At 37.3% G+C, this 26,181-nt stretch overlaps 3 protein-coding genes across 8 annotated transcripts in view; all 3 read left to right on the top strand.

Moving 5' to 3' along the window:
• Positions 1 to 8,641, top strand: si:rp71-17i16.5 (phosphatidylinositol 4,5-bisphosphate 3-kinase catalytic subunit gamma isoform). 4 transcript variants are annotated; one of them, XM_057363254.1, is made up of 12 exons: positions 1 to 132; positions 930 to 966; positions 1,072 to 2,983; positions 3,127 to 3,192; positions 3,287 to 3,512; positions 3,589 to 3,683; positions 4,100 to 4,246; positions 4,347 to 4,437; positions 4,727 to 4,857; positions 5,029 to 5,140; positions 7,598 to 7,755; positions 8,163 to 8,641. In XM_057363254.1, the coding sequence occupies exons 3-12, from the start codon at positions 1,091 to 1,093 to the stop codon at positions 8,433 to 8,435; spliced, it is 3,192 nt and encodes a 1,063-aa protein (XP_057219237.1). In that variant the 5' UTR covers positions 1 to 132; positions 930 to 966; positions 1,072 to 1,090; the 3' UTR covers positions 8,436 to 8,641. The 4 variants fall into 4 exon arrangements, with proteins under 4 accessions (XP_057219237.1, XP_057219240.1, XP_057219238.1 ...); XM_057363257.1 differs by having other exon boundaries at positions 3,589 to 3,644; XM_057363255.1 differs by having other exon boundaries at positions 1,090 to 2,983.
• A 393-nt stretch (positions 8,642 to 9,034) lies between these two features.
• si:rp71-17i16.6 (uncharacterized protein LOC100148415 homolog) lies at positions 9,035 to 13,461 on the top strand. Of its 2 annotated transcripts, XM_057363273.1 has the most exons (8): positions 9,035 to 9,407; positions 9,523 to 9,562; positions 10,736 to 10,940; positions 11,943 to 12,269; positions 12,449 to 12,561; positions 12,672 to 12,769; positions 12,973 to 13,058; positions 13,169 to 13,461. In XM_057363273.1, exons 5-8 carry the CDS (start codon positions 12,476 to 12,478, stop codon positions 13,334 to 13,336), a joined length of 438 nt encoding a protein of 145 aa, XP_057219256.1. In that variant the 5' UTR covers positions 9,035 to 9,407; positions 9,523 to 9,562; positions 10,736 to 10,940; positions 11,943 to 12,269; positions 12,449 to 12,475; the 3' UTR covers positions 13,337 to 13,461. The 2 variants fall into 2 exon arrangements, with proteins under 2 accessions (XP_057219256.1, XP_057219255.1); XM_057363272.1 differs by lacking the exon at positions 10,736 to 10,940.
• Positions 13,462 to 14,482: 1,021 nt separating this feature from the next.
• lamb2l (laminin, beta 2-like) overlaps positions 14,483 to 26,181 on the top strand; it is a 42,734-nt gene continuing 31,035 nt past the window's right edge. Inside the window, exons 1-2 of one of the 2 annotated variants that reach the window (XM_057363251.1) lie at positions 14,483 to 14,546; positions 21,649 to 21,718. In XM_057363251.1, coding sequence (XP_057219234.1) covers positions 21,688 to 21,718 — 31 coding nt within the window. In that variant the 5' untranslated portion in view covers positions 14,483 to 14,546; positions 21,649 to 21,687. Of the gene's footprint in view, positions 14,547 to 19,554; positions 19,667 to 21,648; positions 21,719 to 26,181 lie in introns of those variants that run through there. The other variant, XM_057363252.1, reaches the window with a different exon arrangement.

Here is a 26,181-nt window from a genome sequence, read left to right on the forward strand (position 1 = left end):
TCAGACAAAAGAATGAGGAAGTGATGAGCCATTGTGCAATGAGTCTCTTTACAGGCACATATTACGGAAAGGGAAATTAAACAGACATATTCCCTTACGCACAAGCCACTGAGACCAAAGACAAGCACACAGGTAAGAGTTATGAATGCAGTTATGTCATATAAATGCATAAATATTAATCTGCTGCTGTAATATAAAAATCTTGAAAAAGAAAAACTTGACCTGTTGACCTTGACCTGTTGGATTTTTGGTTCTAAACTTTGTTTGCACTTTGTCATTATAAAAAGTTGTACCGAAGTGAAATGCAAAATGTGTGTATTTATAATCCTTTTTGTGAGCATTATTCTTCAAGAGGACTGTACATAGCCTCTTGGCTTTGCAATGTATAGACATGTGTGTGATAAATAAGGCACAGCTTAAGAAGACTGATGCGTTCTTCAATAGTTCGAACCAGATTTGTTGTGGAATAATGTTCTTCAACCTAAAATGGTATTTGAAAACCGGTTTTGACCGGTAAAAATATTATCATGCATAAGGATTTGATAAGTTATTAAATCACTTGGAAATTAAAGCAACTTCTGGTTTCAAGAATTCTTCACAAAGATGGTCTTTAGGACTTTAGAGAACAAACAGCTCTATATCTCCTAACAACTAAACTTTGGAAACTGTTTTTTTAGTTTGATAATTAGGAGTTTGTTAGCGATTGCACTCGCGATCAGAGGCACAAAAAGACCATGGTGACGGAATTCCCAGTTTAGGTGAATTTATTATGCAGATCCAGACAGATTTTGCCCCCGCATTGACTACCATAGTAGGAAAAAATACAATTGTAGTAATATAAAGTAATTTTCCTACTATGGGAGTCAATGGGGGGTAAGATCTGTTTGGTTATATGCATTCTTCCAAATATCTTTCTCTGTGTTCATCAGAACAAAGAAATTCATAAAGATTTGGAACATCTCGAAGGTGAGTAAATGATGACAGCATTTTAATTTTTAGGTGAAGTATCCCTTTAATAGTGAGAACTGGACCCTAATCTAAAGTGTGACCGCTTTTTTTCTGGTATCTTAGTATATTTTCATATTCTAGTATGGAGAACAAAACAGAAGCATTACAGCAACAAGAACCTCTCCTCAAAAGAAATCCTGAACGACTGCTTCGCTCTGATCACAGTCTGGTATTTATTTGCAAGTCACCTCCTAGTGAAGGTGGTTTACAATCAGTGGACAGCCAGCAGCCTCTTCAGGTCAAACTGCCAGCACAGTGTAACGTCCACCAGCTTCGTGTACGCCTGTGTATGTTAGCGCAGGAGACGAACCGATATCCTGATCCGTTTGCGCTTCTGGACCCAGAGCGATACAGCTTGTTGTACCGCAAGGATGAAGAGTGCTATGAAATCTATGATGACTTCCAGGTATTGCGAACTTTGGATGCACCCTGGTCTCAGAGTGCCGATGGTCTACAGACCCTCAGTGTCACTGTGTTGGCTCATGAGGCTGCATCTGAGGAGAGAATGAGCTTCCAGTGCATTCTGAATGAGCTGATTGGATATGATTTAGATTCAGATATTAATCGTTTAAGTGAACTTTGCTTTACCAGAAGAAAGTTTGCGACACCGAGAAGGGAAGAGCTAAAAAAACGGGATCCTGTAGCATATGCCACTGAACCGTGGACGACTTCTGCGGCTCTTCCTATGGACCAGCAAGATCAGTGCAAACTGTCTGTGAGTGTTTATTGTAAAAAGTCAAGCTTTTCTGTTCAAGTTAGCATAAGACATACTCCTAGTGATCTCCTTAAGATCACATGGGAATCATTGGCCATGATAGACCATTCATTTGAAAGATGGTCTATGGAAAATGTTCTTAAGGTGTGTGGTAGAGAAGAGTTCTTAAGTGGAGATTTCCCGCTTTCAGACTTCCTGTGGGTCAGACACTGCCTGAAAAACACATTGGACCTCCATCTCTCAGTGGTTCCTGTCTCATTTCTTCCAGACGACAGAGTAGGACAAGAGTACTGGCCACTCGTGGACGCTCTTACTGGTCTGTCAGGCTCCCATGAGGAACTTTCTGTAACAGGAAAGGAAGTAGAAGAAATTGTAATGATTTCTCTGTGGGACTGCAAGAGAAAATTCAGAGTGAAACTCGTGGGGTTTGACATCACAGTGCTGCCAAATAAAGTACCGCAGTTTGTTCACGTGGAGGCCACTATAATCTACGGCAGCAAGATTGTGTCGTTAGTTTGTTCGGCTTCAAAAGAGTTCACAGATGAAGTGCTCTGGAACACCTGGCTAGACTTTGATATTCTCATTAGAGATATCCCTCATGGAGCTAAATTAGGCTTCACGATTAATGCTGGTGCCGTGGATAGCCCCTCAACCAAGGAAACTAAGACAAATTCTTCGAAAGTTCCAGACTACCGGAAGGAAAAGGGGAAAGTGTTATATTTTGTAAACCTCCAATTAATTGACCACAGATCTCTTCTTAGCCAGGGCCTTCACACGTTGCATATGTGGCCATTCCCTGAAGTAGACGAGGAGGCATTTACTTATAAGGCTGACAAGCTTTCGACTGCCACCAACCCTGATGTGGCCAAATCTATGGCAATTACTTTCATGTTGGATCGCTACAGCTTCCCTTTGGTCCTGCCTAATAGTGGTACTTTCTCACCTGGTAGTGGTACCGCTCCTGTATCTGATTCCCCAGAATCTGGAAAACATTCCCTCAAGTGGGTCAAAGAGGAGAGCGTTCACTATGCCTCAAATTTACCCCAGTTTCTTCGCAAAGTGGATTGGATGCAGCCGGGTGCTGTCCAGGATGTCCATTGGCTCCTGAGTCACTGGGAGCCAGAGGACATAGAGCTATCCGTGGCCCTTGAGCTTCTTAATGTGGATTATGCAGATAGGAAGGTCAGAAGGTTGGCTGTTCAAAGGTTAGAGATGCTGTCCAATGAAGATGTGCTTAAGTACCTGCTTCAGCTGGTTCAGGTAAAGCCATAAAGTGCAAGTGTATAGGTTTAGTAATATAGTATCAAAGTAGTCTCTTGATGTTGTCAGTACAAATAAGACCAACGTTTAGGATCTCACTTGGGGATGAAACAATATGTTTTCCCATTTACCCTATTTCCTAGACCCTTAAAGTCGAACCGTATCACAACAGCTGTCTGGCACAATTCCTCCTCAGTAGAGCTCTAAGGGTAAGTCATTTCCTTCCATTTGTGACTCTCAAATAGAGGATTTACTGATTTATCGTATCTTACCGGATACTCCCTGTTTCTCTGCTATACGCAGAGCAAAAGAATCGGACATTTCTTTTTCTGGTACTTGCGGAGCGAGGTGGCGGGATGCCCGTTTTTTCGTCAGCGCATGGCTGTCATACTGGAGGCGTACCTGTTAGGCTGTGGAAAGGCCATGTTGGAGGAGTTTCAGCTTCAGGTACAAGCTGTCAAGTGCTTGCATGATGTAGCCCTAACAGTGAAGAGCCTCTATCCTGACAAGACAGATCTTCCACCAACAGGTACGATTCAAACACCTTTGCACTGAGCATTATTTGTTTGTGGCTGTATGGCTATGTGATCATGTGTTTGTATCAGCTCCTCAGAAGCTCCAGGAGCTATTGGAGGAGTGCGGTTTACCCTCTGACTTCCAGGTACCTTTTGATCCCCGTGTCAGAGCTGGAAGCATAATAGTAAGCTTTTGGTTTTAAGTATATGCTTAAATATTAAAACTTTAACCTCAGATGTAGCAAACTGAAAATGTTCTTGAAGTTTATCTTTCTCTTCACCCAAACTTTCTAGAGTGATAGTTTACCTGTATGTGACTCTTTCTTCTGTGCGACACTAAAGAAGATTTTTTGAGAAATGTCTCAGTTGTTTTGACTACATACAATGTAAGTAATTGGGGGGGTAGCAGTGTTGTTTGGTTACCAACATTCTTCAAAATATCTTCTTTTGTGTTCTGCTTAAAGAAAGTCAAACAGGTATAGAATGACATAAAGGTGAGTAAATGATCAAATCTTCATTTTTGGGTGAACTATCCTATTTAACTCTGACCCAACGTAGCCTTTCTAAAACGATTCCCTGACCCAAACCCTTCCCCACACAGCTCAGAGATTGTAAAGTGTTGGCATCAAAGAAGAAGCCGCTTTGGCTTGAGTTCTCCTGCATACATTCAGAAGCTCCAGCAATCTCTCCAGTAGGCATCATCTTCAAACATGGAGATGACCTCCGACAGGACATGCTCATCATCCAGGTAAATAATGAACCCCAGTCTAAAAAGTCTGATTGCAGTGATGACTGCAAACTTCCTTTTGTAATTCAGAGATGAACATTTTGTATATGTTGTTTTTCAGACACTCATGGTGATGGACTCAATTTGGCAGGAAAAGGGTTTAAACTTGAATCTAGTGCCTTATGGATGCATTTCAACAGGATATACCATAGGTACATGAAGTGAGAAGTATATAGGAATTTGTTAAGAGAACTGACAATCGTTGCTTTCAATGGTCAGATTTTTTTTTAGTTCTCCACGTAGCTGTGCCATTTTCATGTCTGTTATATCTTTCTTTATTCTTAAGTATTCGAGTAAAATAGCCTTTTTTAAAGAATTTTTAAAACATTATTTATTTGCTTATGTGTCATATATATTATGCTTACATGCCAATGTAAAAACGCAGTACATTACATCACTTTACATTTATTTGCATGTCTGTCTCTATCTGTCTTTGCACAGGTATGATTGAGATTGTAAGAAATGCAGTCACTATCGCTTCTGTCCAGAGGAGTCAGGGGGGCATGGCGGGGGCATTCAAAAACAATGCCTTGTATGACTGGCTTGAGAGGAAATGCTCTTTACAGGAAAATGTAAGCAGACATGTGAATATTCCCCAATGCGAGCCTTCATTTCCCACTCTGCTGCAATCCAACAGATTTTTTATCACACTTGGCGTCATACAAAGCAAGAAACACAAGGCAAAACCAAGTAGAAATTTGATCATTCTCTTTCTTTACTTGTTTTAAACACAAATGCAACAGCACTTTCAGGCTATGGAGAAGTTTGTGAACTCGTGTGCTGGGTACTGTGTGGCCACGTATGTGCTGGGTATAGGCGACCGCCACAATGACAACATTATGATCACTGATCAAGGTAAAACCAAGAAAGTTTTTATCCTGTGACTTGAAAAATGGAATTATTCACTTCCAGAAAGCATGATTTTTAGTAAACTTGTATAAAGAGTGAACTATAGGAACAAAATACAAAAATGATCAGTTAAAGGGGTCAAATGACAAGGCTAAAAGGAATATTATCGTTTGTTTTAGATGTAATGCAATGTGTATACACGATTTAAGGTGCAAAAACGCTGTATTTCCACATACCGTGCTCGTTTGTATCTCATCTTTACCCTGCCTCTCTGAATGCTCTGAAAAGCGAGGTGTGCTATGATTGACCAGTTAACCAGTGTGTAGTGATTGGTCAAATACTGCAAGCGTGTGACGGAAATGTAACGCCTCTTACCATATTTGGAACATCAGGTTCCAAAGCAATTGTACTGACAGGTACATATGGGATGAATTTAATCTCAAAATGATTAACAAATGCATGCACAGTCATCCGTGAACGTGATACAAGTTACACTTGTATTTTACTATTCACAAACAAATGCCGTATGATTTGAATCTGTGAAATTTAGATTGTAATAAACATGAGGCGATTTGTACAAATAGATACAGATTTGTGAATACAATGTTTTATTTTGTGTTCATGTATAATCATTTTGCGCATGCCAATGAGAAGTTGTGCATTTGTGTATCCTGCAACGCGTGTCCATTCATCCTGTTCTGTGCATTTGGATTTTGAGACGTTCTTTACGCGGTTTTGCATTGGACAATCCTATGGCAAGCCGATGGTGTCACAATTACGAATGATCTGAGACTGCCATCTAGTGGTAGGCCGTAGTTTATGCACGGTTGTGCATAGATCTGGAGTTGTTTGTGTGTGGATTGTCCAATGCAAAACCGCGTAAAGAACGTCTCAAAATCCAAATGCACAGAACAGGATGAATGGACGCGCGTTGCAGGATACACAAATGCACAACTTCTCATTGGTATGCGCAAAATGATTATACATGAACACAAAATAAAACATTGTATTCACAAATCTGTCTCTATTCTACAAATCGCCTCATGTTTATTACAATCTAAATTTCACAGATTAACTGAATAGTAAAATACAAGTGTAACTTGTATCACGTTCACGGATGACATCCATTTGGCATCCGATGTCATGCATTTGTTAATCATTTTGAGATGAAATTCATCCCATATGTACAGGTTTTAGTCAAATCATACCACGAACTGACGTAGATTTGTGGGGGTGTGGTTACACGAGGCGTTACACGAGGCAGGTCTGGGTGAGCATTCGCTTTTATATAGAATGCATCTTTTGTTCCGACACTTTAATTTTACGTGTCTAATACATGCATGGGAAACTTATAACACACCAAAGACACAGAAAAACACGTGTTCGCGCCATATGACCCCTTTAAAGGTCCAATGTGTCATTTTTTGGAGGATCTTTTGACAGAAATGCAATATAATATGCATAACTATGTCTTTAATGAAATGTTGTTTTTATTACCTTAGAATGAGTTATTTCTATCTACATACACAGCGGATCCTCTTACATGGAATTCGCCATTTTATTTCTACAGTAGCACTAAACGGACAAACTGCTCTAGAGAGTGTGTTTCATTATCTTCTTTGGAAAAGAAGTGAAAATGTGACAACATGTTTGTCCTGTATCACTTGCCGTAATACTTAGAAAGAAAGAGGGGAGGGGTGGAGTGAGCTGTTGGTTGCAATTCGCAACCTCACAGCTAGATGTCGCTGAAATCTCCACATTGCTCCTTTAAATTATTATATTATAGCTAGATATATTGAATCATTTCACATATTTGTCATATTTCATTAATACCAAAAGTTCAGAGTATTATTATTGATTACATTAGAAAGGTTTTATATAACAATCAAAACAAATATGTAGAACAGAACATGGGAATGAAGAAATATACCAGTACTTAACTTATAAATCCACTTATTACACGGCTCGTTGGAATGCTTGATTCTGATTGGCCTCTGCGACATTATTCCCAGATAACAACCTCTCAAAACTAATAACACATGGTAACCCGGATACAGCAAACCATCTTGACAGGTTTATTTGACAAATTAAATCTTTTAATACACATATGACATTATATTTACAAATGATTAAACCAAATTGCCTGTTTGTGACATTTGAATCTCGTTTCTTACCTTAAACCCGAAACTAAACGGCTTTTCCTCACGGAAGGTCTGCATTCCGTAAAAATGAGCTAATCATATATTTCAAATTCACATTTCATGTCCAGTATTTTTCTCATGTGGCAAGTCGCCGTGTAATAAGCGGGATAATGTACAAGCAGCTGGCTGTAATAGCGAAATAAACCCCTTCCGCTTCGCGTTGGGTCCTGATCACACTGTCGGGGCTTATTTCTGCAATAACAACCGGCTGCTTATACATTATCCCTTACTTAGAATCTGACTAATATGCTGTTTTTCACAGGGAATTTGATCCACATTGATTTCGGACACATCTTGGGACATACCAAGAGCTTCATGGGGGTAAACAGAGAAAGAGTGCCCTTTGTTCTTACCCCTGACTTCCTTTACGTGATGGGCAGGGTGAAAGGTCGCCCTAGCCTCTACTTCCAGAGATTCAGGGTACGTTCTGCTTCACCATTTCTCTTCAAAACCTTCAATGTAGCAGGGCCAATCAGTCCTATTTTATAGCTGAGATGTGTTGTGTTTGATTGGGCCTTTTGTCACCAGGGGCAGAACTTGCCTTTTATTAGTGGAGAGCAGATAGGAAAAGCTTTTCAAAAGAGTTGACATATTTATTTAACATCTATCTTTAACTTAAATAAATTAAGCTATTTCACATTCAAAACCTCGCTCCCATTAAAGGTCCACAATAAAACATTGAATTTATGAAGCTAGACCTACCATTTAGTCACACAAACACAACCGTCTTGAAGAAGCCAAAAAAGTATTAGCACCTGAGTTTAAAGCGCCTTACAGCAGATCAAAACCAGCTGTAAACCTTACTCGGCATTTGTTCTTTCTTTTAGGACACCTGTATCAATGCTTATCTTTCCCTGCGCTCTCAGTCTCGCCTGCTTGTCACGCTCTTTTCGCTCATGCTGCTCACTGGAATTCCTGAGCTCAGCACGTCGCAGGACATGCGTTACCTGCGTACAGCGCTGCAGCAGGATCAAGTGGAGGATGAGGCTCGCAATCACTTCCTACAGCAGATTGACCTCTGTGAGCAAAAAGGTTGGACTGTGCAAGCGAACTGGTGGTTTCACATGATGGCTGGAATTAAATTAAATAAATTGAATTAATATTTAAAACCTGAAAATGAACAAAGGTAAAAAAGATTTTAAAAATGTTATTGTGTAAAAAAGAAAAAATCCCATTCAATTCTATACGATTTTAGTTAATTAAACAAAATAATGTTATTTCTATTGTACACTCTTTTTTTATTTAAGCATGTAGATCCCCTTTGAAACAATTGTATGGATCTTATGGGTTTGTACAAAATCCAAACTTTTTTGTTTAATTAAAAACAAATATTATCTTGTTTGTCACTGCTTTGTGCAATTTTTTATCCATTAAACAATAATCGAAAAACATGAGTCACAAATCACAGAGAGAAAAACTAATGACTGATTCAGACGGTTAGAAAGACCCTCAGTTGGTCAGGAAATGAGACAAGAGTGTATTTATAGTCATTGCCTTTAGAGGGCACCCTGGTCCATATTCACCCCACATGGGTCAAGATACAGAGATAAATACTTGATATTACAATAGACTATGAGATTTAAGGTTTGTTATTGACTACTGTATTAAAAGTGCATGTCTGTCAACCCCTCTCCCCGGCCCAGCAAATACTGTACTTGGTGGGTATTCTGTTTCTTTTAGGATGGGTGGGCAGAGAGGGGAGGGCGTGTAGGGGTGTTGTCACAGCCCGCAGTTTGGGGGGTATGGGCGGGGGGCTGTCAAGTCTGTCTGAGAGACTGTTGCCAGACAGGCGAGTCTCCATCCTGCCCCTCATCTACTGCATCCTCCTCGGTTTCTTACAATCTTTAATAATGCATTTGTTTTTTGTTTTTCATTCGTTTTTTTTCCATTTAGCTCTATTGTACGTTTTACCTCTCTCTCTCTCTCTCTCTCTCTCTCTCTCTCTCTCTCTCTCTGTTTCTTGCACACGCACACACAAATACACACACATGCCAAGACTGCATTAATATGAGCACATGGTTAGACCACTGGCTGTCTACATTGGGATGGGAAGGTCCATTCTGTACTATAAGGTAAGACTATTAGACTAAAACATGCTTATCTTTGTACATATTGTTTATACAATACAATGCTATTTTTAGTTTCTTTTTTAAATCATACATTGACATGTCCAACATCTTCCCCCAGGCTAGAGTAGGCGTTACACAGATGGACAAAGATTTTTAAGGTAATCATTTCTTTTATGTAATGTAAGAAAGATGTGTGTAGTTTACTTACAATTCAATATACTTGTAAATGTGAATAGCAGGGATTAAAAAAATGTATGTGGTCCTTACCCTTTTAGCTAATGTTCATGGAGGTACAGTCAAACATCTTATGCCCTGATTTAAACCGGCATGCATGTGTGATCATATAAAGTCATCATGTGCTCTATACAGCTGCATCTACTGTATATCAGGTGCTCTACACCCTCAAAAAACCTCCCTTCTACAAATCAAAGTAGATGTTTGGTCCAGCCTCTTTTTTATAATTGAGGATATTTGAAAGCTTCAGTAATTACTGGTGAGGGTTTGTTAGAGGGCAAGTCAGGTCATATATGTGCATTGTCTGTGTGAACCTTGGTTACTGAGTGTACATGGAGGAACTATTCAAGCAATAATGGTTTCCTGTGCTGAAAAGATCACTGACCTAGTTCAGCATCCCCCAAATTCCACAACACACTGCGTTCATATGTTCTGCTAATATTTAATTTCTAGAGGTTTTACGTATGGGAGTTTCTGATTGCTTTTTGAAATGCACTACATAACTCACCATAGCTTTATAATGATCAGCCTTTTGCATTTAATGTTCATGCATCTTAATGATTTTTATGCTGAAGTCAGTAGAACAGGTCATGTTTATAAAAAACATATAAAATAAGGGTCAAAATAACTCTCACAGTGTTTATATAATCCACATTTTGAGAGTGTGGATTATATATGCACCGTGAGTGTTAATTTGACCTTTTTTAACACTGGCGATTTTACTGTGTACTTAAACGAGGAAATAATGCCTGTTGACTTCAATATCCTCACTGTAACTCACTGTAATAACATTAGTTAATGCACTAACATGAACAACTGTACTGACATTAACTAACATTAATAAAGATGAATAAATACTGAAAAACTATACAGTATTGCCCATCCTTAACGTTAATTAATGTATTTACTAATGTTAACAAATACAACCTTATTGTAAAATGTTAGCTGAAATTGTAAGAAAAACTTAACACTGCACATCAGAAAAATGCACAATAGAATCATTTTTACTGGTGGTCTAGTTCACCTACTGTACACAACTAAACAATTATATGATTTCAATTTTAAAGTATGTATCTTCCATTGTTACTCTCACACAGAGCGCTGCCATGCTGGTATAAGGTCTCTCTTTTCTGCACTGATGGTCCGTGGCTAAACTGCTACGACACACTGCAGCGTCCTCTACAGAAGCCCTCCAATTATAACAGAGACACACCAACTACCATCAACAATGTAGATGCTGTATGGGAAAGTCCTCAGGAAGCGTTCCATAAATCAGTATGAGTAAATGAGACTGCCACTGAGGTCAGGATGCTCATTATTAGTCTTGGCATTTGATTTGATTGTAGGTTGGCCTTTTAAATGCATGAGCACTATTTCTTTATAAGTTTCTGTGATGCCCCATTGATATAATCAAATCTTTTGCTGTGATTCTGCCTCGTGCAGCGTGACTGATTTCCTCTGGTGTTCAGAGTGGACTGGAGTTTTCTAGCACCATTTGAAATCGGTCGTGCTGAAAGGCATCACATCCACTTCATAATGACATACCAAACTGCAGGTCACTGTTTAGAGGGTGAGAAAAAGGGAAATGAAGTGGCGTGAAAGGTTTTCAGTTAATACACTCTTAATAAAACTAAAAGAGCCTAAATAACTTTCAAAAACCTATAGAAGTTTTCAAAATCAGTGATTGCAAAGTCTAAACTCCACTAGGTTTTCTGTTAAAAACACATGCAAAATCAAACAAAAAAGAAAATAAAACCATAAAATATCAAAAAGGAAATATCACTTTTCACTTAACTGATAGATTTGCTAAAAATAAAAGTTTGTCCTAAAATCGTTTTTAAACTGTTGTTTACTAGAGCACTGAAATACTGATGTCGGTACAGATGTTTTTAGTTAATACACTAAAACAACTGATGTTTTCTGTTAAAAAACAAAAAACAAATAAAAAATATAATATTACAATAAATTAAAATAATAAAAATTAAATATTTAAATAAAAACAATATTACTTACAATTTTTTTTTAAACAAATTTGTTGTTTGTTGTCATTAGCATTTTCAAGTCTATGAACAAATTTTAAGGAATAGTCTTTTTTTTAGGTCTTTTTTATTCACCATGGGTATGTGTCTACGATGTTTCTCAATAGCTTTGGTATGACTTTAGAAGAATGTTGAAATTGTATGAATCACTTTAAAGATTCTGATTAATAAACTGTTTCTTTACTTTCTGAAATCTGATGATCATCTGTATGCAATATTGGTATCTCTATACCATGATATTTTTTCCAGTGTCTTTTTTTGTCAGTTTTAGGATTAACAGAGCATGTTTGGACCTGCAGCTCTGGAGTCAATTATTAAACGCACACGGATACATCACTTCTAGTCCGGCACATACTATCCCACATTCCCTGGGAAAAGTGTCAGAAGGGATGGGACTGTGTTTATCTTCATTCCTTTGAGGAATCAGGTGCTTTCTGTCACCTGGGTAACTGAATCTCCATGGATGTCATAACCAACCCGCTGCCTGAACCGAGTGACACGGCCCCACCAAGATCTGTAACATCAGAATCAGGCAGCTGGATGTCATTCACAATGTTTCTTAGCGAACTGGCAGCAAGAAAGACATACGCAGGTAAGATTACTAGTCCTGCTGTTTTTATATTGTGGCAGCTAAGGTTCCAGATTTGTCCAGGCTTTGTCTTTTAGACAAATTATTTTAGGTCATGTCGGAATAAGAGGGGACAGTACGTATTAAATCTTTGATTCATTTGATTGCTTTTGACTGAAGACACATCATCTGTCTGCTCACAGTTGTGCTGACCAAAAGCCTTTAGAACGATGGAAGAAAATGTGAAGAAAGTCCAGACGGAAAATATATCAAGCCAGGATGACTGCAATCTAAAGTGCAAGCAATATCTTATCAGGTCTTATATCACAGCATAAGAATGTTTTTTTTTGGTAGTAGTAAATCAAAGTTGCATTTGATTGATGTGACCCTTGTAGTTATTTGATCAGCTGGTAATCTGTCTTTCAGTTTGTTTGGTGAATCAACAGCTGAGTATTTTCTCAGCCCTTTTTCTTGCTCAAAGGACGTACCTCATTGGTTTTCCCAGCTACGAGATGACATGAGAGGTACAGTACGACAATATGCATCTACTGCGCATCACAGAAAATGAAATCTGTCTGTGCAATTATAAACAATGTAATAAATCTGTTAGAGAGAGATCTAAGTGTACTGCACTCTTATAGCTGAAAACATAAATTATACAAAAAATGCAAAGGAATCATATGTGTTTTGTGCATGCACTCATCCTGTATTTAATGTCTGTCATTAGATGACATGAGTGCAGGAGCCCTGTGGGACGCTCTGACACAACGCTCTACACAGATATCACAAGAATCAAATACAGACCTATCAATGGTGATTATGAAGTTCAGTTTCTCTTACACCAACTATATTATCTTTGTTGAACACTGTGAAAATTTCTTAAGACAACCGTCTCATAGTCATATTTTGGTTTTGTTCATTAGATTGCGAGAAGGGTTGTAGATTGGAAGACGCTGAAGGAACAGGACCATCTGAAGCACCTGTCAGGGGTCAGACACATGTTCCGCACTGCTCAGCGTAACCAGGCCATCACAGCCCTCCTTCTCCAACATAACCCTCGTTTTAACAGTGAGATGAATAATGATAAATAATGAAGCCGAGATAAAAAAAAAGAATGGTTGACTGCATTTATTTTGACATTGGTTTGACTGGCATATGCATTTATTGGGATAAAAATAGTAAAGAGTGTTGAGTTGTTGTGAAGAAGTGTAATTGAACCGAGTAAAAAGAACTTGAATTTGGTTTATGTGTATGAGTTTTTATACATAGCCTACTTTTAAGAGTTAATTACATTTTTGAATATTATAACAATTGTCAGGCCTATATATACAGCCATTGAAAAAATGAAGAGACCACTACAAAAAAGTGTGCTATTTCTAAGTATGTGCAAAGTAAAATGATGATTTTCATTTTTTTTTCGCAGAAAACTGACAAACAGGGCAGAACAACAAAGAAAAAGATGCTATGTTTGCATATCTAGAAAACAAGTTTGTTAACTTTTAAACAACACAATACTAATGTTTTACATGTATTTTAGGATCTGTAAAACATTTTCTCAGTCTTTTACATTGCTGAGGTATATTTCTGTCGGAATGGGTTAGGGGCACTGATGAAAGGCAAAACTGGAGTGGTCTTTTAGTACAGGAGTAGGAATTGCCATCTCTCCACCAAAAGGGGGCAGTAAATTGTAAGTAATCAGAGGTAATAAATATAAAAATCCCTCCAAAAGCTATTTACTTACCCTTTATTTGCTCTATTTAGCTTACCAACAAAACAGGTTGCGAATGTATATAATAGAAATATTAATGGTTTAAAGCCTCGATTTCCATTTTCTTTTGACGCAGTGTATGGAAAGACAACGTCAAACGACAGAATAACACAAACTAAACTAAGCTCATTCACCTTGTTGAAAAATGTTGTATTTTAGCATCTGCAAAGTAGCCACATGTAATGTTTCAGAACTACAAAGCTAGGATTAGAGTTAAAGTATTGTTTGATTTAATGCAACTGAATGAGAGGGAGAATCACTTCCGAATGGGCTCAATGACTGTTGGCAGCTTTCAGTCTCGCCTGTCTGTGCATATTGATTATTTATCTATCCCAAACACATTAAATCAAATATGAGGCTTATTTAAAATACAAGCCATGCCGTCGTCTTACAAACACTCTTGCCTGTTTATAACGAGAAGTGCATGTTAGTTACAGAAGTACTGGACTCCTCCCTCAGTAGTGCTGTCTGTAGTGCAGGGAGCGCATTTCAACAGGTGGACGGGCAGCTCGCGGGAGGGCTGAACCTTACAGGTAAGAACACATGAAGTTGTTTTGTGCACTTTTTTGCTTTTTATTCTGTTTCTTTTCCCCTGTATAGTTTATATCTCCAGTTAATGCGTTTAGAGCTTGTTGTGATATTCTTTGCGTCCATCGAGATTAGTCATTGATGTCATTTACGAACTTTAAAGTTCTGTTTTGTTGCGTTACAGATGTAATTTGCCTAAAAACTATTTGACCTTTTCTATAGAATTGATGTTCATCAAAAAATCCATAGCCTATTCTAATAGGAAGATCTATTAATTTGTTTATACATTGTAATACCGAATGATCCTTTTCTGAGACTTCTCTCTCTTGCTTTCAATCAAATGTACTAGTTTTGAGCACTTTTTGAACACTGTGTTAAAAAAAATTCTAAGAGCAAGACATGTAAATAATGTACCATACTTGCATTTGTTATCAGAATCAGTTTTATTGGACTGGGGGGAAAGTCTGATTTATTTAAAATATATTTAACTGTAAAGTGTCTGGGAAAATGTTTTATTTTCATCATCATTCTCAGAGACCTTCCATGTTTCTAAACATTTCTTTCACACCTGCTCATGAATGCAATAGCTCTCAAACGGTGTTCCCTGACTTTACTGTTCTGTCCATTCCTTCATTCAATACACAAGACGATTATCTATTTAGATGATCTCACAATCTAAAGCATGATAACATTTTTAATTCTAACTATTACCAACAGCACTACATTCTAAGCAACATTTGTTGGATTTCACCTTGTAGCTCTTTAGTTGTTGTCTTTGTCCTTTTTAAAAGCATTGAACTTAAAAGTGACTTTATCTACTCTCGTCATTGGTCAGCTCTGTGACAGGGCTAATAAAACCTTGCATACAGATTGTACTTTTGTACTTTCACTCTCCATTGCACGTAGAAGTGATCTACTCTGTCATTTTCCAGTGCTGTAAAAAGTGCATGCATACTCTGATTAGGCATTTAAAAAGCTCCATATAGACATATGTTGTATACTTATACAATAATACACTATTTGGTATAATATTATAAGGTTCATGAGATTTAAAGAATTCTCAGATGTATGTCACAGGAAAACTTGTAGCAGAGTCCGAGTCATGAAGCATGGGAAAATTCCTGTTTCTGAGTATAGCTTTATGCTGACTTTTAGCCCCATTGCTGTGGGTTGTAGTCCTTCTCCTCGGATCACACTGAGACCAAAATCACTTTTACTGTTGTAATATACAGTATATATATTTTTGGGACAGGTGCATTTGGCAACACCCATTTGAGATTAGTTTAAACATATCTTTTGTTAAATGTTTGATTGTATAATAATTACTCCCAGCTGCAGGAAAAGCTGTCAAAACATATACTGTGTCTCTTATGATCGATCTGCTGGCTGTTCATTCTCTCTGGAGCTTTATTTAACATGTCAGTCGTCTGATTGAAGCAAATGATGTTATGATTTTAGAAGCAATCAAGGGGATAGAGGAATGATGAGCACATCTTAATGTCAGAGAGGAAGGATGAAATGATGATATTGAATGTGAAACCGTGCTTATCTGATTATGAATTGCCTCAAAATAGATACACAACAGTACAGAACTTTAAGCCGGCGTAATAATTTTATACTCACAGTCTTTTAATGTTTAGTAAATAGCTGTTTGCGTCATTGGGAATATTTGAAAAAAGCACATTTTGTATCACCATCTTATGCATACTGTAGTTTACTGTAAAATGTTTTGTCATATAATCTAAAAGCGTATTGTCAACTGTTCTTATAGCTATAACATGATAATGTTTAATACTAAGGTCTTGATGCGGAAATATCTTGATACAACATATCAGACTGGGTGAATTGTTTTATGGCACGTGTTGAATAATGTCCCTCTCTGGCAGTCTGAGAGGAATGCAGAGAATGATACAGTTCCGGAATATCACTCTTCACTTTTCTGAACATTCTGGAATGATGCTCTCAGAAAGACCTGGTCTGTCTCTCAATCGGTCATGAATCGGTATATCGTGTACAAGGGTTCGGGCACTGGTAAGATCCTGGCTCACTTCACATTGGGACACTTTTCACTTATTTTCCCGTGACGTGACTGTGTAAGCGCATTTATTTATTAACAGGCAAAACCCACATCTCTCTGACTTTATTTTTTAAATACTGTGCACAAAATTGGTCAATTATTAAATTGAACTGTTAAGTAGATTTTGTTCCGTGCCTGTCTAGCAATGTGTGTTTACACATAAAATAAAAGTTTATTGAGTTAACTTGTGCGATTTCGGTTAAACGGCTTCCAAAAATATCACATGATTTCCAGTAAGGGAACGGGAGCATGGATGCTCCCTGATTTTAGCGTTGCATTGTGGGAATTTTTAGGGAATAGTTTGCGAATGAGACAGCCCTTAAAATGGCCGACTCCCTGATCAGTGCCCTGACTACTGAACAAGGGAGCTGAATGAAAAACACCCCTGGTCATCTTCTCATTCTTTAATTTAGTTGAAGTTCAGAAATGTTTATCAAGAAAACAAGAGGAGTTCTTTAACATGTAATAGAATCTGTGATCAAACACATACTGTATCCCCCAAGAACCCCTAGGGCAGGAAACTTACTGCTATATTGTTACATGAAGACATAATTGTGTGTGTGTTACTCTATAGATGTTCAGAAATGTCCACTATCTATTCTATTGTCATTCTATTTTTTTAAGATATTTCATTTTTTTGGTCATTATTTCAGTGTTTGCCCGTGCCTGCATGGTCACTGTAGACTCACTGTGTCTCTGAAGGTGAGACTGAGCACTGAGTCAGGGTTTCAGTTGACTCTTGGCTACTGTTTGGTCTTGTGCTCCGAAAAGGCCGTAGGGTGTGAATGAGCTCGCGTGAGCACGTTCAGGTTGTGTGGTTAGAGATGAACCCTGCCGTTTGAAGGCATTACTTAAGTGAGCCAGCCTGATTCTCCTGTCCTTCATTGACAGTCAGTATCCCTATGCATTGTACTGAAAGCGTGTACAATGCAAGACACTTTATGACAAATTGAATTACCCACATGTACATTTTCATGTGGTCTTAGAATAGAAAGTTGATGGGACAATATCTCTTTGACCAAGAGAGTAGCGTGGCTAATTCAAGGTCATGCAGCACCAGCTTCAAGTTCTTCTAGAGAATGTAAACATTGTTTTTCAGTGTTATTGTAATACAATGCGCAGGTCATTCTGACATTGTGCTCAATGTTTACTCGTTCTTCTGTATACAAGCTGAGCCTAATCAGAAAGAATACTGGTCCAATCTTGTACAGTCTAATGGGAGGGAATGAAGGTTTTGGTCTGTACATGTCTTTTACCTTTACTGTACCTCCCGTTGTGTTCATCCGTACAAGCTCTACGTCACTCGCAAGCTTTGCTTCACTATTATTAGATATGTTTGTTGTGTCATGTTTGAAAATACTAGTGTCAACAATCTGCATCTACATGAGTTAACAGAATTAAAATTTGGTTAAGATGAGTCTCTCGAAACTCACAAATACTCGCAAAACTATTTCAAATAATTGTCAAATTATTTGCAGAAGTTTTGTGTGTTGATATTTTTATCAAAGTACTGTATGAGTAGGATTAATTGTTTTATGTTTATGAATTCGCAAAACATTTTTTTTATTTAATCTCTGACACAGGTATGTACAATACCATACTGTAAGTGATACCCGTATGGTTTCACAAAGCATAAAAAGTAAACAGATCGTATATATGTGATCTATCGTTTTCTCAGAGAGTTTGTATGTTTTTCTGTAGGATAAAAAAGCAAGTTGGGACAGGGAAATGTAAATATAATGTGTGTGCTTTACCTTTGCCTGATATATATAAGATCTTGGCGTCTTAGTCACATGGGTGGAAGATGTAGATAGCACATACAGGAATTAGCTATCATATTTAAATAAGCTTTTTAATGTATCAGCTATTTTTTATACATACTGAACCATACTTGGTATTATTGAACCAAAAAAACCATGAGATTCCATCAATTGCAGAATTACAAGGTTGACTGTTGTTTCATATCATATCAGAGTTATGTTGTATCTATAGTTCACAACATATATGGCGAACTTTTTAAAGTCAGAGAAAGGGTCTTTTGGCAGCATATAGCCTACAGTATGTTTTTTTCTAAAGGAGCAACGAATATGGTTGAATGCCAAAAACCTGTCAGTCAATGCTCGCTTTGAATGATTTACTTTATTACAAAATGAACCTTTTAGACATTTCCTTATTCATTCAAATGTTATCAGTGAGTTAATAGTACAGCAAGTTGGTACAATATGGCAGCGGCTCAGTTTTGCCCTAAACTAAAAAAAGCCAAGTATTGTTACAGTCAATTGAATATAAGACGAGAAAAGAATTTTATCTTCCTGTGAACTATCCCTTTAATAAGTTATGCATTAATATTGAGCTCTCTTTCGTCTGAGTTAGACATTAATACTTTACATTTCATTCTCATTTAAATGTTTTATGTAAGACGTTATGTAGATGTTTTATTTACTTTATTGAGCAGTAGAGACAGAAGATGTGTACACTATATTACAATTCTATCAGCAATAACAGAAAACACACACAAGGTATGGAAGTTCATGATTGACATGCTGGTTAACAATAATTCGATTTTCAACTCTATTACAGAGAGATGCTGTTGTTAGACGTCTTCAGTTAAACATCTCATTCAGGTTTTTACCCCCGAGGTCAGAGGGTTGTATTGGAAAAGAGGGGTTGTGTGTGTGGTCAGAAAGAAGCGAAAGCAAAAACTGCCCCCCACTATACCCCTTAACCAGTTCAACGCCCCCCTAAAGAATGGTTCAGTGCATTCCCTCAGCCTGGAGACGGCTGCCCCCTTTCACGCACTGGCTTTTAAGAGTGACAGCTGAATTTGAATGAGAATCGCTCTCCGTTCAGCCCATTGCTGTGGTGACGGGGTGGGGGAACGGCTCCTTGTTCACTCTGATTGGCTTATGCCGTTCATTCTGCTTTTTTTTGTCTGAAAAGGCCAGTTGTGCTTGTGAAGTTTTTTCTGTGCTTAACTTTGCACACTCAGACTCATTTTTATACACACTGGGTCTTCCCTGCACGGAGGGATTTTATCAACTTGGTTGCGTGAGTACTATATCTCTTCTATTGTAAATATAATCTTTTTGATAAAGACTCGGAGACCCTGTCAGGTAGTATATACAGATGTAGACGATGCACTGGCTTTATTTTCCGCTTTGACTCTGGTATGTATCTGTAATTCTTATGACTTCATAGTTATGCCTTTTATCTGTATCTGTTTTCATGTTCTTTGATTTGACAGTGTCATGTTGTGTTCTTTATCTATATGGCATGATGGCTGAATGCCCTGTGATGTCCTATCAAGGCAGATTTTGCACATTTTTGTGCATGTGCCATAGCCATATAATTGTGAAAATCACAGTTGGCATGAACTTACTTTATTAAAGATGCTGTTTTTATGATAAGCCATTATCAATGGTTTTAAGTAATAGTTCTCTGTTGCATATATAAGTGAAATAAGCTGCTCTTTGTTGTAGTGAAGTGAGTACAAGAGGATTTTGTGGCAGTGAAATGTTGAGTGGTGTTGGTACTGAAGTACGGAGGCTGTGTGGGAAACTGGGGCTTATGGTATTGTGTGCTATAGCTGACTAGCATCCAGGGGCCCAGTGCTCCTCTCATGAGCTCACACGCTCAGCATCCCCTCAGATAAACGCAGCCCTCAACACACATCCTCATGTCTTTAGTGAAATGTATTGAATTATCCAGTTAATTCTTTTTTTATTGCTCTTAGAGGATCAAATTGTGTATTTTGTCTTTGATTCGAGTCGACTATACAGTGGCAACAAGGAATGATGTGTACAAATTTGTTTACAGTTAGAATAGCACCGCATATGAAATGGTGACCCCGATTTGACCTCTTAAGCCTTAAACAAATTTGCATATCGCTGCTGTCCCTCTTAAACCTCAAATCTCCATATTTTGTTTGGTTTTTGTGCATAAATTATTATTAGTCACGCATGTTTGTCACTGAGTTTTGTAAATATCTAATGAGTGAAAAGTATTTAAACGTGCTTGTCAACTTTGACAACACAGTATTTAATCATTTTAAAAGTACAGTGTTTTTCCATTTCCTGAAAAACAACGAATTTGGACATCCGAGGTTTGGAAGAACAGCGTTGATACATTTGTTGTTTGCAGGTCTTGCTGTTTTTCCTTGTATTCGCTTTATAATGTAACACTGTTTATGCATTAATTACTGGAGCACAGATAAACTTGTATAATAGAGCAGTGCATTCTGGGTAAGCACAAAATGAGCATGATCCACCGAATGATGACTTTCAATAGTCTGAGTTTAATGGAGTCACTACATTGACCTTGAATTCTAAGTGCTGTTTTTTATTGATTGTGTCCTAAACCCATGCTGTGTAAATGCTCACTTAAGCATTATTGGAATTTTTGGAGTTATTAAAAGCTAAACCAATTTAACTTAGGATATAATAAATACTTTGTGGTTGTTGATAGATACATCTAGTCCTCCTTTATTAAAAAACTAAAGGTTATAGATGTGAGGTTTATGATGATATACAAAATTTAATCTGTATTGCACAGTGCTCTGGAATACTTAAATCTGATTGGCCAGTTATTCTCTATCCAATAACAGCCGCTCAAAACGAATAACACAGAGTCATCTGGGCACTGTGATTTTTTTTGAAAGGTGCAGTTTAATATTACACACACATTTAATTTAAAAATGCCTTTTTAATAACGTATATTAGATTAAAGTTATGAAACCAAACTATATGTTCGTCTTGGTTAATCTGTGTGTTTTGCCTCTTCCTCGCAAAAGGGTTCTGGAAAAGTTTGGATTCATTACAAATAAGCTAATCAAATATTTCAAACCAACATTTCATGTTCAGTAACTTACATATATAGGTAAACGAGATAAGTAAAGAAATAAGCAAGATCAGTAATCAATAAAATACAACATCGCGATGTCAAGGTTTATTCTGCGAAAACAACTGACTGTCTGTAATCTCTTACGTATAGTTTTAGATGTATTTTTCCAAACATTTTTTGTTGTATTTCAGGTGTCTGGATATCAGCTGCTAATGTGATAACCGGTGATAATGACCAGATATTTGAGTATCCTCATTCTAGGTAAGCCACATATTACATTCAGCACACTTAAACAAACATGGTGGTCATTTTAACTCTGCCTTCCAGACATCAGACAGAAAGTCTGGATCATAAAACCACTGATGACAACTCGGATAATCCAATGTGATTATCAAAATCAGAATCTCCAGTGAGATGAACATGCATATGTAAGCATATTGGTTGCTATTTTCAATTTGAAATGCAATCCGCAAAATGGCAATGCAGTATGTAAAATGACAATGCATTTGTATATTTAAATATACATTCGAAATAACATATGTACAACATTAAGTGCAAAATGAAAATAAAAATTAAATTATATCAATTACATTTGTCAGTTCCTACACTAGTTTTAAAATGTTATTTAAATGGATATTTTTAACGCTCTTTAAGTTGCAAAATGAAAATGAAAATGCATTCCCCGGATTGATTATATATGTTTAAGATAGCAAAAACTGTAGCAAAATTAAAATTCTAATGTTATTTTCCCTAAATGCATTAACATTAACAGGTTGAACATTTGGGATTACATTTTCATTTACACACAGCGCGTTGGGTGCTGCAAAATTCAATGTAGACTTGACAATGCATTTCGAGCTGGCCACGCCCCCTCCCCGGTACAGCGTCATTGCGTGAAGGCGGAGCCAGCATCGCTCGTTATGTGCATGGATGTGCGGCTGCAGAGCTGATAAAAACATTTAATCTCTTGCACACGAATTGGAGCACAAAGACAAAAATTACTTACGTGTTTTTTAAGATGATTACATGTCTGTAGAAGATAGAACTAGTAGCTACATTGCTAGAACATCTCGTAGAGAATTCTCTGCTTTATCAAGCGGTGAGCGCGCCTGTTGAATGTCTCATAATCACTATAATTTGACTTTCTCGTACGCGGTTCATCATGAACACATTCAGTATTTTGATTATTGTCTTTTTTGTCACAATATCTTCACACAATCGTTCAGAAATGGTCATTTTGTGAGACCACTCTTCAGTAACTGTACAATCACAAACACGATCCATCCACATGAAAAAACACCTGTCTGTACTGTGCTACTTTCGTGCTGGAGGCAGTGTAAAGGGAGAGATTATGCACAAATATACATAAACACTGCCAAAGTGGAGAACTTACAATACACAATTGCATTGTCATTTTACATACTGCATTGCCATTTTGCGGATTGCATTTCAAATTGAAAACAGCAACCAATATGCTTCCATACATGCAGGGTATAAGCTTCTTAAAGAGAGTGAAGTTCAAAACCCACAGACCCCCACCTGTTTCCTCATGCGGGAGGTCTTTCATGGTAGCTCCAACGAGAGTCCTTTTCAACACGGAACAATCTAGAGTTAAACAACAAAAACATGACCAGCCTGTTACCCTTTCTCTTCTGTAGCATCTGGACTTATCCTTTCTCTTATTTAACTCACTCAAGAGCAATAATCAGAGGTATTGTGTTTGCCGCTTTGTGTGTCATAATGAAACCGTACACCTGGACCAAACGCCGCTCAACAAGCGAGGAAAGGTTCCTTCAGCGTTTGCACTAGGCTTGGGGATGATGAATAGCTGTGACGGCCACCCTAAACAAGCTCGCATGGACACGTGGGGCAAACGATTCAGTACACAGTGTTTGGCCATGTTAGTGCCACTATAAGATTTGCTTATTTGTTTAGTGCATTGAGTGCTAAAACAATGCAAATAAACAACACATTCATCAAACCCAATTCGCTTTTAGAGATTTTTGTGTTAGGGCATATCAGAAATGTGAGGATGTTCTCTGCCTTTGTTTTACCCACGGACTCTTTCTGTCTCATGGCATGTCACCTATTGTTTACTTTCACATTGCTTTTACTCCCAGTCGTAATGTGATAATCTGCTATTTCCCAAACACAGCATAAGTATTTAATCTCTCCCAAGGGGGCTGTGTAAAGGTGAACAGAGACAGCTGAAAGAAGATTCTTTATTATTTCACGCTTATGATTTACGGTACATAAGTTTCTGCAAGTGCTTCGGACACCTTTAGCCCTTGAGCTCTTGCAGGTGATGCAGGTTAAAGTCTAGTCTGACACATTTTTTTGATAAAAATGTCAATTTTGTCACAATACAAATACAAGTCTCAATATAGACTTTCAGAATGCAAAATTTATACAAAACCCTGTATAATCTTCTATTGGTCACACGTCCTAATGTGATATATTCGGAGGTCAGAGTTCACCAGACTTGAACTCAGCAAAATTTTTGCATGAACGTTTCTGATTTGCCACATGATTGTATGAACAGACTGTGCTGTGGCATTATAAGTCTCGCTCATTAACAGTAACGAATAAAAGCTACACAAAAATATTTTAATTATTAATGTAAAATAGCAAATTCAAACAACGATGAAACAAAATGTACTAAAATATTAGGTAACGCTTTAGATTACGGCCCGCAATGTACCGCATAATTAAACAGGATTTACAGCGTAAGTAATTGTAAAAATAATGTACCTCTACAGTACATATCTGTAGATAAAGCGGAACAATATGTAAAATTTGGGGAATAAAGGGGTAAGAGTTGGGAAAATTAAAAAAATATTTATGAGGGAACTGCATTCCATATTAACTCAAAATATTAACATTGATTTTGTACGTTACACATTAAAACTCATTAAAATAACTCATAATAACTCATAATTAAAAGAAATGATTTGTGACCAACAATCCTAAAATCAATCAAATAAAAATTAATCCTAAAGTCAAAACTCAAAAGTCAAATTTACAGTTGACAGACTGCGTGCTTCATTCTTGCTGTCACATAATTTCCCCTTATTTCGTGTTTGCTATAATAATGAAATAAGAATCTCGTACTTAATTAATATCCAAAGTAGCTTATTTATGGGTACATTGCAATTACAAAAATGTAGTGTGTGTTCACGCTAAGACTGATGTATAGCAAACTGCAGGTCATGCATACCATGTAATATTTAAATAGTTACCCCTTAGTTTTAAAATACTTAAAGTATAAAGTTTTTTTTTAATTTTCTGACTTCTTCCCCAAACTTTGCATATTGTTCCCCTTTACCTACAGATATGTACTGTAGACGTACATTATTGTTACAATTAGTTACACTGTAAATTCTGTTTAACTATGCAGTACGTTGCGGGCCGTAATCTAAAGCGTTACCAAATATTACAGTATTAATTGTTTGTTGATGGTAAAAAATAAATGCTGTTCCTTTAACATAGAATTTGTGTAAACTTTGACTGTAAGGGGCGATTCACATTTCGCGTCTAAAACTGCATGGAAAACGCGAGCCGCACTGCTTTCTCGTGCGGTCTGAAAAGTTGAAATATTTTCATCTTGATGCTGCACCGACGCGCATAGGAAACTGGGAGTGTCGCACTGCATGCTCTTCGCTTTTTATTTCACCAGGATCCTTATGTACTCAATCATCACTCGTTTATCCAGACGAATAACTGTGTTAAATTACTACACTTAAAAGATTAAATTAATGGAAAAATGGAATGGAAATCAACAAATCCTGTTGAGCTGTCTGGGCATCATACTGGTGCACTGTTCTATACAACAGAAATATGCTTTCTGTTCATTAAAGATGTTAGAGTTGTGAAAATGTGAACATTTCAGCTCAGTGACTCATGATATTGGGATGCCGATGTAGAGGGTGAGAAAGTGTCACCGATGTTTTTGGAATAATAGAGCAGAGGTTTATGGATGGATCTGGTACAGCCTAGTCCCAGACACACCTGTTCTGATATTGATATTGAATCCCTAAGGAATGTGAAATGGGCAATTCCATGCTAATGTCAACCTTAAGTTGAAGTTTTTAATCAAAGGCTTTCACCATACTGATAGGTCAGATGTCAATATTTGGTGCTTTAATGTGAAATCCTTTGTTGTTGTTGTTGTTGTTGTTTTAAAGCATAGCTTTCCAAAGTCTGGTAAGTGAATTGTCACATAACAGAATTGTCATATTCATAACAGTAAATATTTCACATAAAAAAATGTTCTGTACACAGCCATCCCTTCTCAGTTTGTTGGGTATTATTGCTTCTGGGTTTTACATTTGAATCCTACAAAGTATGTTGTCTCTCAAAAACGTATGTCCTTTTTGTCACATACACAATGCATGAATTTTTCTCTCTTTTAAAATAGAAAACTCGTGCATAGACTGATATTTTTCTGATGTCTGCACTTTATCATCAGGGCTTTGGTCAAATATAAACAGATGATTTGGTATATTGGTAATGAATACATTCTCTGAAAATGTATATTTAAGTTTTGACTGAAAATGTCACCTCCATATCGCTGGAATTGCACTAATCTGAATATGTTTTATTCATCTGAAGTGTGACCATGTGTGATATTCTAGATATTATTTGTCTTTTGACACTTTGTTTCTGTCAGTCTGAAAGCAGTGTTTAACTTTTATTGTAGCCAGAATTCAGAGCATGAGTGGAAT

This window comes from Triplophysa rosa, linkage group LG21 (genome assembly GCF_024868665.1).
Source record: "Triplophysa rosa linkage group LG21, Trosa_1v2, whole genome shotgun sequence".
Taxonomy (NCBI): Eukaryota; Metazoa; Chordata; class Actinopteri; order Cypriniformes; family Nemacheilidae; genus Triplophysa; species Triplophysa rosa.

What these genes read in the sequence shown, in the direction of transcription:
- si:rp71-17i16.6 (XM_057363273.1), top strand. Translation starts at nt 12,476, where the DNA reads ATGGAAGAAAATGTGAAGAAAGTCCAGACGGAAAATATATCAAGCCAG. An exon ending in GCTACGAGATGACATGAGAG is followed by an intron (nt 12,770 to 12,972) that starts GTACAGTACGAC and finishes GTCTGTCATTAG; the next exon opens with ATGACATGAGTGCAGGAGCC. An exon ending in CAAATACAGACCTATCAATG is followed by an intron (nt 13,059 to 13,168) that starts GTGATTATGAAG and finishes TTTGTTCATTAG; the next exon opens with ATTGCGAGAAGGGTTGTAGA.
- si:rp71-17i16.5 (XM_057363254.1), top strand. Translation starts at nt 1,091, where the DNA reads ATGGAGAACAAAACAGAAGCATTACAGCAACAAGAACCTCTCCTCAAA. An exon ending in TCAGAGCTGGAAGCATAATA is followed by an intron (nt 3,684 to 4,099) that starts GTAAGCTTTTGG and finishes TTCCCCACACAG; the next exon opens with CTCAGAGATTGTAAAGTGTT. An exon ending in TCTACTTCCAGAGATTCAGG is followed by an intron (nt 7,756 to 8,162) that starts GTACGTTCTGCT and finishes TCTTTCTTTTAG; the next exon opens with GACACCTGTATCAATGCTTA.